This window comes from Macaca nemestrina, chromosome 3 (genome assembly GCF_043159975.1).
Source record: "Macaca nemestrina isolate mMacNem1 chromosome 3, mMacNem.hap1, whole genome shotgun sequence".
NCBI classification, from domain to species: domain Eukaryota; kingdom Metazoa; phylum Chordata; class Mammalia; order Primates; family Cercopithecidae; genus Macaca; species Macaca nemestrina.
Window position 1 is genome coordinate 16,774,782 of NC_092127.1, and position 13,194 is coordinate 16,787,975.

The following is a 13,194-nucleotide window of genomic DNA, read 5'->3' on the forward strand; positions in this document are numbered from 1 at the left end:
CTGGGGAGGGAAGTGGGTGACAAGTCTTAGTGACCAATGGGGGTTGAAGAAGAGGAAAGACAGTTTCCTGTTTGATGCTGGGTGAGGACAAGTATTTTTATTGAGGTTGCCTCCACAATTCACTGTTCTTGTAACAGGGGTCCCCCTGGTGGTAAAGGAAAACCAGGAACAGGATTCCTCATCCTGGGTACCTGTTACTGTAGGAAACAGCTGTGCAACTGAACATAGCCCCGGCATCATAGAATAAGGATGCTCTTCTCCTTTTGTGGTGGCAAAGAGCCACATCTAAAAATAACTAAAAGTGGAGTGAGAGTTGCCGAAACCAGGAAGCAAGGCCCGAAAACAACTTTCATCCACTCAAGCAAGGTGGCTTCTGGGCACCTTCTCTCTCCAAGATCTCTCCATGTAGCTGGGAGGGAGGGGTTGGCTGGTATCAGCAACACTGAATCCAAGGCATTGGGGAAACGCTCCTAGGAAATATTGATCTTATTCCTTAAGAGCATGGCAGAGGAAATAGTAGAAACTTTAAAGCCAGATTCACCTGTGTTTGAATCCACATATCTGCTAGTATCAGTTTCTTCCTGTGTAAATTATACAGAATAGTACCTAAGTGGTTATGAGGTTTGAGATAATGTGTGTAAGAATCAGCTCGATGCCTAAATTGGAGATAATGATGATAATGATGATGATGATGATGATGACTTTAGGAAGTTAGGAGATGGCTCACACAGCCCTTTAGGCAATTAGTAGAGGGCTCTCATTGACTCATGAATATGCTTATAAAAAGTGGACGTTCCAGGCCGGGCGCGGTGGCTCATGCCTGTAATTCCAACACTTTGGGTGGCTAAGGTGGGTGGATCCCCTGAGGTCAGGAGTTCGAGACCAGCCTGGTCAATATGGTGAAACCCTGTCTCTACTAAAAATACAAAATTAGCCGGGCATAGTGGTGCTTGCCTGTAGTCCCAGCTACTTGGGAGGCTGAGGCAGGAGAATTGCCTGAACCTGGGAGGGGAGATTGCAGTGAACCGAGACCACACCATTGCACCCCAGCCTGGGCGACAAGAATGAAACTCGTCTTAAAAAACAAACAAACAAACAAAAACATCCAAAACTGCCAGAAGCCGCCAGAGCCAAGTACTGCTTCCAAATGGACAAGGTAGCACCCCAGAGAGATTCCTCTTTGTGCTTTTTCTCTTTATGCCTTAGGCAGAGCCCTTGGAAAAAACAAGAGGAATTTTCTAAAACAGGTGTGTCTGAATAGGCCTGAGTCATCCACCGAGATGTGATATTTCAGAAACTTTCCATTTTGAGCCTTTGCATGTTCCTGATTAAGTATAAATACCTTGCTTGCTGTAAAAATACACATGGAGTGTAACCTTTTGCTAAGTCACGCAAGACCAACAGCTACAAAAAGCTGAGAAGAGAGCCACAGCACAATTGAATCTAGTGGTTTCCTTTCACAAATTCCTTAGGATCCTGGAAAGGTTTAGTATTAAAGCTCATAAGAGTTTCCCCTTGAAACCACTGCAGCCTGTTTTTTTTCTTCCAAGGAGCTCTGTGTATGAGCTGGTCTTATCCATCTGTAAGCTTTTGTAAGCTCCCTAATAAAAACAGTTTCATTTTCTTGGCTTAATTGCATATTACTGAGTGGTTGGTGTGTCATGCTATAAATGTACAGTAATGAGAAATGTTCTGTTCATTAGAGACCACCAACATACTAAGGAAATGGCAAATCAGCTATTTTATTGATGTGCGCAGAAAGTAACTCCTTAGATGTCAGAATATAATCATTGAAAAAACCTTACTTTATTGCACCACACACAGGCTGTATCATGTTGAATAGCAAAAGAGTTTGATAAGACGAATCATTTATTATACATTTCATAAAGAAAACGGTGAAGTTTTCCTATTGCAGTAATATTCCCCCAGCCTCATTTTTATCAGATACCATCTTCTGAGCTCCTTTCATTCTAGATTGTTTTGTAGAAGGATATAACAACTGAATTTTTTTTTTTTTTTTTGAGATGGAGTTTTGCTCTTGTTGCCCAGGCTGGAGTGCAGTGCAATAGTGTGATCTTGGCTCACTGCAACTTCTGCCTCCCAGGATCAGGCAATTCTCCTGCCTCAGCCTCCTGAGTAGCAGGAACTACAGGCATACACCAACATGCCCGGCTAATTTTGTATTTTTTAGTCCAGATGGGGTTTCACCATGTTGGCCAGGCTTGAACTCCTGACCTCAGGTGATCCGCCCGCCTCACCTCCCAAAGTGCTGAGATTGACAGGCGTGAGCTACTGCGCCCGGCTCAACTGATGTTTTGTAATTTTGCTAGACACAGCCACAACCTGCCAGGTGTTTGGATAGGGGTGGGATGCAGAATAAACTTATACAAACAAGTCCACCTTTGGGTGAATATAGTTTAGGAGCTCATCTCTAAGAGGTGGCAACCAGGATGCTTATTAAGTAAGGGAACAAGTAACATAACCAGTCCTCCCTCTCCCCACACTGACTCTCCACTACTTCTTTCCTTTAGCTTTCTATAATCTGGGAGGACAATGACCTTGCCTCAGCCACAGGATGGCCAAGTTCATGAATAAAATAGGGGATATTCCATTTTCCTTATAGCCTGAGGCAAGGCTGGCCTCAGAGTGTGAAAAAGCAAACAGAAGGCACCTTCTCCCTGGCTGAGAAGGCCCCAGCAGGTCCATGGATTTGAGGGGGCAGAATGGAGCTTGTGGAGTAATTGCTAATTGACAGCCAAGTTCTATCCCCAAAAGGAAAGAAGTTGAAAAGCAATTTTGTATAGTATTTTAAAAAGTTGTCAGAAGGAAACAATAAAAATATTTTCAAACAATAACTTAATTGCTCTTTTATTTATTTTATTAGCTCAATAAAATCTGACTTATAAAGTCAATAACTCAATATGTTATTGAGTTTTTCCTACCATTCACTGTTAACTTTATAATTTTTGAAACTTTTAAATTCCCCAAATAAATTCTTCTTTGCTACATTTGGGCAGGATTTTGGTGAAAATGTAAATGGGTCACTTTGCATATAAGGATTGCAGCAATTATATCTACATAGATGTATAAATATTTGTGTAAACATCACTGTCTTAACCCATACAGGTCCCAAGCAAGTGAGCCTGAGATACATAATAAATGAATGGATGCTATAATCTGTTAGTATGTGTGTTGTGAATGGGTGTTGTTAAAAATTATGCATGTGTGGTTTTGCTTATTGGATGTGTGGTTCCTCCTTTTGGGAGTGTTCTGAGTTAAACCTAGACCCATCCCTTGTTCTGGCTCAAAGCCATTTTTCAATCATAACTGATTGTGATGGCTGTACCTATAACAAGAGAAGCTAAAAGCTTGCCCCTTTCTATACACTCGCTTTTTCCCTTCACCTTTGCTGGTGATCTGATGTGTGAGCCAAATGTGTGTATGTATGACTAGGTAAAACTTTAAATCAAAACTCCTTCCTTCCTTCTTGCCTGCCTGCCTGCCTTCCTTCCTTCCTTCCTTCCTTCCTTCCTTCCTTCCTTCCTTCCTTCCTTCCCTCTTTCTTTCTCTTTCTTTCTTTCTTTCTTTCTTTCTTTCTTTCTTTCTTTCTTTCTTTCTTTCTTTCTTTCTTTCTTTCTTTCTTTCTTTCTTCCCTTCCCTCCCTCCCTCCCTCCCTCCCTCCCTCCCTCCCTCCCTCCCTCCCTCCCTCCTTTCTTTCTTTCTTTCTTTCTTTCTTTCTTTCTTTCTTTCTTTCTTTCTTTCTTTCTTTCTTTCTTTCTTTCTTTCTTTCTTTCTTTCTTTCTTTCTTTCTTCTCTTTCTTTCTTTTTCTTGACAGAGTCTTGCTCTGTCACCCACGCTGGAATGTGGTGGCACAATCTTGGCTCACTGCAATCTCCCCCTCCCATGCTCAAGTGATTTTCCTTCCTCAGCCTCCCGAGTAGCTGGGATTACAGGCACCCGCCACTATGCCTGACTTTTTTTTTTTTGTATTTTTAGTAGAGATGGGGTTTCACCATGTTGGTCAGGCTGGTCTCGAACTCCAGCCTCAGGTGGTCTGCCCACCTCCACCTCCCAGAGTGCTAGGATTACAGGTGTGAGTGACTGTGCAGGGCCTAAAAGAGTGTGTTTTCTTTTCTTTTTTTTTTTTTTTTTTTTTTTGAGACGGAGTCTCGCTCTGTCGCCCAGCCCAGGCTGGAGTGCAGTGGCGCGATCTCGGCTCACTGCAAGCTCTGCCTCCCGGGTTCACGCCATTCTCCTGCCTCAGCCTCCCGAGTAGCTGGGACTACAGGCGCCCACAACCGCGCCCGGCTAATTTTTTGTAATTTTTAGTAGAGACGGGGTTTCACCGTGGTCTCGATCTCCTGACCTTGTGATCCGCCCGCCTCGGCCTCCCAAAGTGCTGGGATTACAGGCGTGAGCCACCGCGCCCGGCAACAGTGTGTTTTCAAAGAAAACTTTGAGTAAGAATAACTTAAAACAGAGCAATTTGAGAATGACCACAGTGGACTGACTCTTACCTTCCGGTATCCCCAGAGCTGGTTCCCCTTCATACCATGACAGTCATAGAGTGTCACGGGGCTGTTGTGTGAGATCGCATCAAAGCAGAATTTCCGGGTATGCAGTGGCTCACCAGGTCGAATATCTTCTCTCCATCCAAAGGTAAAAAGCTAGCAAAGCAACAGTAGCAGAAAAGCTGCAGTGAGTTTGATTTGGAGAGAAGATGCAAGGGCACTTTTAGCAATGTAGAACTCCTGCTTTGTGATCTGCTAAAAAGAGCTAAGTCTCAGCCTAATAGAGGTGTTGGAAAAGGTACGTGTCATAAAGTGCTGTAGCAGTAACAGCTGCACTTTGGTCCAGGCTGCCAAAAAACACAAATGAAGAGTTTCCAATCAGGTACCTGAGAAAATATTGAGGGTGGTGGAAAAAGAGATGCAGGGAGGCTCGTGGAAGAAGGAGATTAAAGGAGAAGGAGTAAGAGGACAGAGGGAGGAAAGAGGGGAGAGGGAGAAAAGAGAGAGGGGAGAAGGAGGAGGGGGGTGGAGAGAGAGAAATAAAGTCTTTTTTTGTTTGTTTGTTTGTTTATTTATTTTGAGTATTGGAGTCTCACCCTGTCTCCCAAGCTGGAGTGCAGTGGCGCGATCTTGGCTCACTGACGCCTTCACCTCGCCTCCCAGGTTTAATTAAGCGATTCTCCTGCCTCAGCCTCCCAAGTAGCTTGGATTACAGGCACCCACCACCATGCCTGGCTAATTTTTGTATTTTTAGTAGAAACAGGGTTTCACCATGTTGACCAGACTAGTCTCAAACTCTCGACCTCAGGTGATCTGACTGCCTCAGCCTCCCAAAATGCTGGGATTACAGGCATGAGCCACTGTGCCTGGCCAGAAAGTCTTTAATAACACCCTACAGTCTTTATTTAGCTAAAATGTTACTGGAACAAATCCTACACAGTTTGCCCAAAGTTGCAGATTAGCTAAAGAGACAAGGAGTAGAGATGAGCTGAATTGATGCTAGCACCTTGAACAACCTAACGTAAAGGAAAGCTAAGCTTGATGAAGTGAAGAATGGGCCAATTAATTTCCCTAGGGTTGGTAAGAGTAATTCCTCAGAGCAATGTAGAAAGTTTTAGACTGTAACTCACCGTAAGAAATATAGTTCACACACACACGCGCACATACACACACACACAGATCTCCCCTGATTCCAATATAAACAAAAGTTTCATGAAATGATATTTATCCTTACTGAGTTTAATGACTCTGATATTCCATCCAACATGTTCATATCCTAGTCCAGCCTCTCCAAGCCTATCCGTCCCATTCTATTATATTAAAAATGTGGTTTATGATGCACTAAGTTGGCTTTACAATGTATTAACAAGCAAACAAGCATCACACCTGTAGGGGAAGAGCATTTGCTTGAGTTATTTGAACTGGACAACAAATAAGGGTATTTGAAAGGTACAGTAGGAGAAATCCTTAAGTAAGTGTGCAAATGGACTATATGAGCCCTGTGATTGCTCCCAATTCTAAAATCCCAGGAAGGTTATGTAATTCTTACAATAGGACTTACGGCAGGCTGGCTATGTGAAGCCAAACTGTGAATTGCAAAATAGAAAATAGCTGTCAGGGAAACCCTGTGGATATAAAAGAAAGCACAATGCTCAGCTGTATGCAGATAATACACTACGCACTGACCAGGTCCTCAGTATATTTCAGCTGTTAGGTTTCACCTAGGAAAGGAAATGTAGAGAACCTGGCAAAATTCCAGGAATGGCTAACAAAAATAGTTAAGTGGTGAGGAATCTGAAGACAAATGGAAAAAACTGAGTTAAGTGGTCTCAAGAAATGATCTAAACAAGCATGTGAACAGCGACCTTCTCGACCATGGCCACTGCGTACTCTGTTACCCTGGAAGACAGGATAAAAGAGAAGATTTCATATAGAAGAACAAGGGGTTTTTAAAATAGGCATTTGAAATAAATTCATAAAGAGGAATTGTGTAGTCTTTTTTCCTAGAGTTTTTAAAGTATGATTGTGGACTGAGACATTTTAGATTCTTTTAAATCCTGCACAGAAGAATGACTTCTCAAGGAAGTGTCTATTCAGATTTTGATCACTCTCTTCTATTCAGAACTCACTGCTCTCCTGGATTTTGAAGCCCTATGCACCTCTGTTATCTTATAACCGTCTCGCTACCCTCTCTTTCATGCATCTCTTCACTGCAGGTGTTGCTCAGGGTTCTCTCTTGGACCCTGTCCTTGCACCTCCCCTGGTTGGTCTTTTATACTCTCAGTTCAACTCTCACCGGTATGCCGGTCACTCATCATCCATCTTATGTCCAGTTACTTGCAGGACTTCCCAGCTGCATGTCCCATGGACATCTCAGATCCAGCGTATTCTAAATGCAATTGATTTTCTTCTCTTCTGCCCTGTTCCTGCTCCTTTATTTTGGTTTAGTTCGTGGTCATGTCATGCACCTTATCAACCTTGGAGTCTTTAACTCCTTTGTCTCCCTTATCATCTTCATCTAATCAATGACCAAGTCTTACCACTTTCGTCTTATAAACTTTTCTGGAATTTGTTCATTCCCTTCTATGCCCACAACCATTGCTCTCAATAGCTCTTGCAATGATCTCCAAACTGGCTTCCTTCCCACCTGCCTTTTTTGGTTACCACACATCTGCCTTCCTCAGCCTCCAGGGAAGTCTGTTGGAAAGGCCTATGTGACCTTGTTTCCTCTCAATTTAAACTCTCACAGCCTTTTCACATAACCCCTAGAGAATAAAGTTCAAACTCTTAACATCTTAGGAACTCTCCACAATCTGGCCTTTGCTGTTCTTTCCACCTACATTCCTTTCCTTCAAGTTTATGTTCCAGCAATGCTAAAACGTTTGTAGTTCCTCACACAAACCAGGCTGTGTATTTCCTTCTGTGCTGTGTTCATGTAAATCCCTCTGGTTGGAAAGGGGACATTCACTAGCCAGGTATGTCTAGGTAATGATCATCTGTCATTTAAGATTCAGTTCAGGTGTCCACTCATCCAAGAAGCCATCCTCTTTGAACTACTTACTCCTTCCCATCCCTTACCTATTTCATCATGATTGTCCATTTATGTTTCTCTATCCCTCCCTAGACAGTGAGATCCTTGGTTGCAGGGCTTGGAGCATTTTTACCTTTGTGTTTACAGCACCTAGAACAATTTATGATGCACAATAGATCCTCAACAAAATTTCTATTGAATAAATAAAACCCACAATTATCTGTTATCATATGTTGAGATAACTATCAATATAAATGAATGTCTTTTTAGTCTCTCAAATGAGTTTGTGCTGTTTAATTACAACAGTAACAGTGATAATGCTTATATTTTGAATTTTCATCTTTGATGACTCTGGATTCAGTTACCTATTATTGGAATAGAAATTAATAGAAATTTCCTGGCCAACAAACTTGCCATTGGCTTTGATTAAATCTTTATTTTATTTAAATAGCACATTTCCCTTGTACTATAGGCAGTCCAACCAATGCAGAAACAAGTGGTCTTGATTGGTTTATTTCCCTCTCTGTCTCCATCTCTCTGTCTTTGGTTTTTATACATTCAGAAGGCCAGAGCTGAAAGGGAATGTAATCACTACCTAGTACAGTCCCTCCTGAGTCAGTTGGGGAAAACCAGGCCTGCAGAGAATGAGTGTCTTGCTTCTGTCACACCTTAAGTGTCCCCCCTTCTTTGGTAGATGACCTTTTCATACTTTTTACTAAATGCATCAGTTAAGTCCAAAAGAATACCTGTGTTATAGCAAACACAGGTAAATCTGTCTGTTGGACAACTTTATTCACCTATTGTCACAATTATATCTGAGGGCATCCTTAGGTGACTTCTGTTTCTTGTTTCTGGGTACTGTAGTGCCATGATCATGCTTAGATTTGTAGCCTGATGGTTAGCCTGTCATTTTCACAATGTCTTATGTATTATTATTATTAGCTGTTGATTACTTTCCTGCATCCAAGGTGGTACATCTTCAGATTGTATCAATTACTTTATTCTTCTGCACCTACAATTAGCTAATTTTTTTCTCTCTTAGGTCTTTGAAATACTTCTTATTGCCATTGATCTTATCTCAGTGGCCATGTCAAACCAATCAGGCACTGAGCCTTTTCATTGGCACATTTTCCTGTCTGCAGTCTTGTCAAAGCAGAAACAAATAGACATTATGAAATTATATTCATTGAATCATATTCATTGTTTGCTTTAATTAATGTTATTGTGACATTTATAGTTTGTCTTCACCCTTGGCCTGCTCTTATTGACAAAAGAATTTAGATTTTGTTCAGGTTTCCTGTACAATAACGCTTGATTTCTTTTCAACCTTAAATTCCTCAGTGTTAAAGTAAGTTGATCTTAATTTCTCCACTTTCTTCTTTTGAATGATCCTTTAAAACATAGATTTACAATGTATATTCGTCCATTCTCATGCTGCTAATAAACACATACCCAAGCCTGGGTAATTTATTAAAAAAAGAGGTTTAATTGACTCACAATTCAGCATTACTGGGGAGGCTTCAGGAACCTTACAATCATGCTAGAAGAAAAAGCAAACACGTCCTCCTTCACGTGGTGGCAGCAAGGAGCAGTGCCAAGTAAAAGGGGGAAAAGCCCCTTATAAAGTCATCAGCTCTCATGAGAGCTCACTCACTATCATGAGAACAACATGAGGGTAACCACCCCCATGATCAAATTACCTCCCACTGGGTCCCTCCCACAACATGTGGGGATTGTGGGAACTACAATTCAAGATGAGATTTGGGTGGGGACACAGCCAAACCATATCATTCTGCCCCAGCCCCTCCCAAATCTCATGTCCTCACATTTCAAAACACAATCATGCCCTTCCATTAGTCCCCCAAAGTCTTAACTCATTCCAACATTAACTCAGAAGTCTAAGTCCAAAGTCTCATCTGAGACAAGGCAAGTACCTTCCACCTATGAGCCTGCAAAATCAAATGCAAGTTGGTTACTTCCTAGATATAATGTGGGTACAGGCATTGGGTAAATACAGCCATTCCATATGGGAGGAATTGGCCAAAACAAAGGGACTAAAGGCCCTGTGCAAGTCCAAAATCCAGTGGGGCAGTCATTAAACCTTAAAGTTCCAAAATGATCTCCTTTGACTCCATGTCTCATATCCAGGTTACGCTGATGCAAGAGGTGGGCTTCCATGGCCTTGGACAGCTCTGCCCCTGTGGCTTTACAGGTTACAGCCCCCTCCCAGCTGCTTTCACAGGCTGGCATTGAGTGTCTGTGGCTTTTCCAGGTGCATGGTTCATGCTGTCAGTGCATCTACCATACTGGGGTCTGGAGGATGGTGGCCCTCTTCTCACAGATCCAATAGGTAGTGCCCCAGTGGGGACTCTGTGTAGGGGCTCCAACTCCACATTTCCCTTCTGCACTGCCCTAGCAGAGGTTCTCCATGAGGATCCCACTACTACAGCACACCTCTGCCTGGACAGCCAGGCGTTTCTATACATCCTCTGAAATCTAGGTGGAGGTTCCCCAACTTTAATTATTTTTATTTTATTTTATTTATTTATTTATTTTTGAGATGGAGTCTCATTCTGTTGCCCCGGCTGGAGTGCAGTGGCATGATCTTGGCTCACTGCAAGCTCTGCCTCCCAGGTTCACACCATTCTCCTGCCTCAGCCTCCCAAGTAGCTGGGACTACAGGTGCCCACCACCATGCCCGGCTAATTTTTTTGTGTTTTTAGTAGAGACGGGGTTTCACCATGTTAGCCAGGATGGTGTCGATCTCCTGACCTTGTGATCTGCAGCATCAGCCTCCCAAAGTGCTGGGATTACAGGTGTGAGCCACTGTGCCCAGCCTAATTTTTGACTTCTGTGCACCCACAGGCCCAACACCACATGGGAGCTGCCAAGGCTTGGGGCTTGCACCCTCTGAATCAATGGCCTGAGCTGTACCTTGGCCTCTTTTAGCCACGCTGGAGCTGAAGCAACTGCGACACAGGGCACCATGTCCTGAGGCCACACAGAGCAGGGGAAACCTGGGCCTCACCCAAGAAACCATTTTTGACTCCTAGACCTCTGGGTCTGTGATGGGAGGGGCTGCTGTGAAGGTCTCTGATTTGCTCTGGAGACATTTTCCGTATTGTCTTGGTAATTAACATTTGGCTCCTCATTAACTATGCAAATTTCTGCAGCAGGCTGGAATTTCTCTCCAGAATTTTTTTTTTTTTTTTTTCTATCTCATCGTTAGGCTGCAAATTTTCCAAACTTTTATGCTCTGCTTCCTCTGGAATGTTTTGCCACTTAGAGATTTCTTCTGCCACATACCCTAAATCATCACTCTCAAGTTCAAAGTCCCACAGATCTCTAGGGCAGGGGCGAAATGCCACCAGTGTCTTTGCATAACAAGAGTGACTTTTACCCCAGTTCCCAACAAGTTCATCATCTCCATCTGAGACCACCTCAGCCTGGACTTCATTGTCCTTATCATTATCAGCATTTTGGTCAAAGTAATTCAACAAGTCTCTAGGAAGTTCCAAACTTTCCTGCATTTTCCTGTCTTCTGAGCCCTCCAAATCTCTAGCAAGTTCCAAACTTTCTCACACTTTCCTTTCTTCTTCTGAGCTCTCCAAACTGTTCCAACCTCTGTCTGTTGCCCAGTTCCAAAGTTGCTGCCACAATTTCGGGTATCCTTATAGAAGCACCCTACTCTACCAGTTATCAATTTACTGTATTAGTCTGTTCTCATGCTGCTGATAAAGACATACCTGAGAATGGGTAAATTATAAAGGAGAGATGTTTAATTGATTCACAGTTCAGCATGGCTGATGAGGCCTCAGGAAACTTACAATCATGGCAGAAGGGGAAGCAAACACATCCTTCTTCACATGGCGGCAGCAAGTAGCAGTGTCAAACAAAAGGGGGAAAAGTGTCTGGTAGAACCATAGATCTTATGAGAACTCAGTCACTATCAGGGGAACAGCATGAGGGTAACTGATCCCATGATCAAATTACCTCCCACCGGGTCCCTCCCATGACACATGGGGATTATGAGGACTACAATTCAAGATGAGATTTGGGGACACAGCCAAACCATATCACAATGTTAACTCTTATTTCTTTGCTTTAATATTAATGTGGTATGTGTCATGTTGCCTGGGTCTGTTTGTATTGTATGAATAAGGTCACTGGATTTGGTACTGCAAATATACTTATTATCTCTTGCTCTTGCTACCTGACTTGAGAAAACAGAAAATATTTTTCTCTGTCTGGCTTGTGATGTTTTATTTCGTTGTTATGAGGTTTGAAAAAACCTGAGGTACAGCATGTTCCTCCTTGCAGTTTGCACCCATCAGTACGCTCTGTCTTGATAATGAGACTCTTTTTTCCCAAGGAGGGAAAAAAGAAAGGAAAATAATCTGTCTCCCGGATGCACACATTATCTTGCTTCTGTCTTTGTGAACCTTCCCCTAGGTCCTGGAAAGGCAGCCTGTGTTTGCTTCCTCAGGAGGATGAAAGCTTGGCTGCAACACTTGCTCCCCAGCACGACATCAGAGCCTGCTGCTGGGCCTGCAGAGTGAGAACAGCCAAACTAGGCCAAGGGGGTTCCTCCTCCTCGCCACTCCTCTCCCTTGGACTCAATGGGAGCTGGGGAGTATTCTTTCCAGACCTTACAGTCTTATTAGGATCTGTTTTTGTTTTTCTTTCTTGATCCCTAAAGGAAGCATAATGCTACCATGATATCAAACAGCTATGCAGATTGCCCTGGCAAAATGAATCATACATTTGCTTCCTTCACAGAAACCACATTAGTCACCGCCAGTGTTCTGCAGCAGAAGGCATTTTCTTATACAGGTCCTTCAATGGACTCTTTTTCATTTCCCACGTAGCAATTTTGTTTATTCTTTTTTTTATTTTTGCCACTTTTTTTTTTTTTTTTTTTTTTTTTGGAAAAAGGGGATTATTTCAACTCTAATAAGTCTCCTTTTGTATTCTTTGAATGCTTTTGAATTAAAAAGAAAACCCACAATTGTCATGTTCTGATATGCCTTCCTCATGCAGGAATTTTAATCTAAATGTAGAAGAGTGATTCCTAATTCTTATAAGTCACTGAGTGAATACTGAATAAAGCTTACAGTTAATTACTGGCGAATGAAACAGCTTGTAGTGTTTTAACCTCCAAGTCAATATATGGCAATATTTCAAATATGATGCATTTTCCACCACTTATCAACCTTATTTAATCCTACTGTAGCTTCATTTTTAGGATCTCTAGAGACAGGAAATCTTTTTAAAGAGCTGTATTAACTGGTCTTTCTGTGCTGCCCATGTAGTTTTCTGCTTGTCTAGTGCTGCTCTCTGGTGACCATTTCTTGAATTACAGGCCATAGATTTTTGCAGTTTAGCCTGGGGGCGGGAGGTGGGGAGTTGGGGGACATAGGGGGTCCGGGGAATGAACCAGCAATTTTTAAAGTGTATGCAATATCGTTGCCTTTGTTTATATCCATGTTCAGCTGTCAAATAAAATCTGCAGGCCAGAGCAGATTTCATTCCAGAGCATTACTGGAGAGAAATACTAAGCCCATTTCAGGCATTTAGGCCTGCTTTATATCCACCAGCTGGCCACGTGTGTTTCTTGGTTGGGCTGAATAGAGATGGTAGAGAGGAATTTA

At 42.5% G+C, this 13,194-nt stretch overlaps 1 protein-coding gene across 5 annotated transcripts in view; it reads right to left on the reverse strand.

Annotated features, from left to right (window-relative positions):
- The window catches only part of LOC105466678 (polypeptide N-acetylgalactosaminyltransferase like 6), a 1,213,852-nt gene that overhangs the window by 19,737 nt on the left and 1,180,921 nt on the right, over positions 1-13,194 (reverse strand). For all 5 annotated transcript variants that reach the window (XM_011715760.3, XM_011715757.3, XM_011715758.2 and 2 more), the window contains one exon: positions 4,519-4,668. In XM_011715760.3, the coding sequence (XP_011714062.2) occupies positions 4,519-4,668 (150 nt within the window). The remainder of the gene's footprint in view (positions 1-4,518; positions 4,669-13,194) is intronic.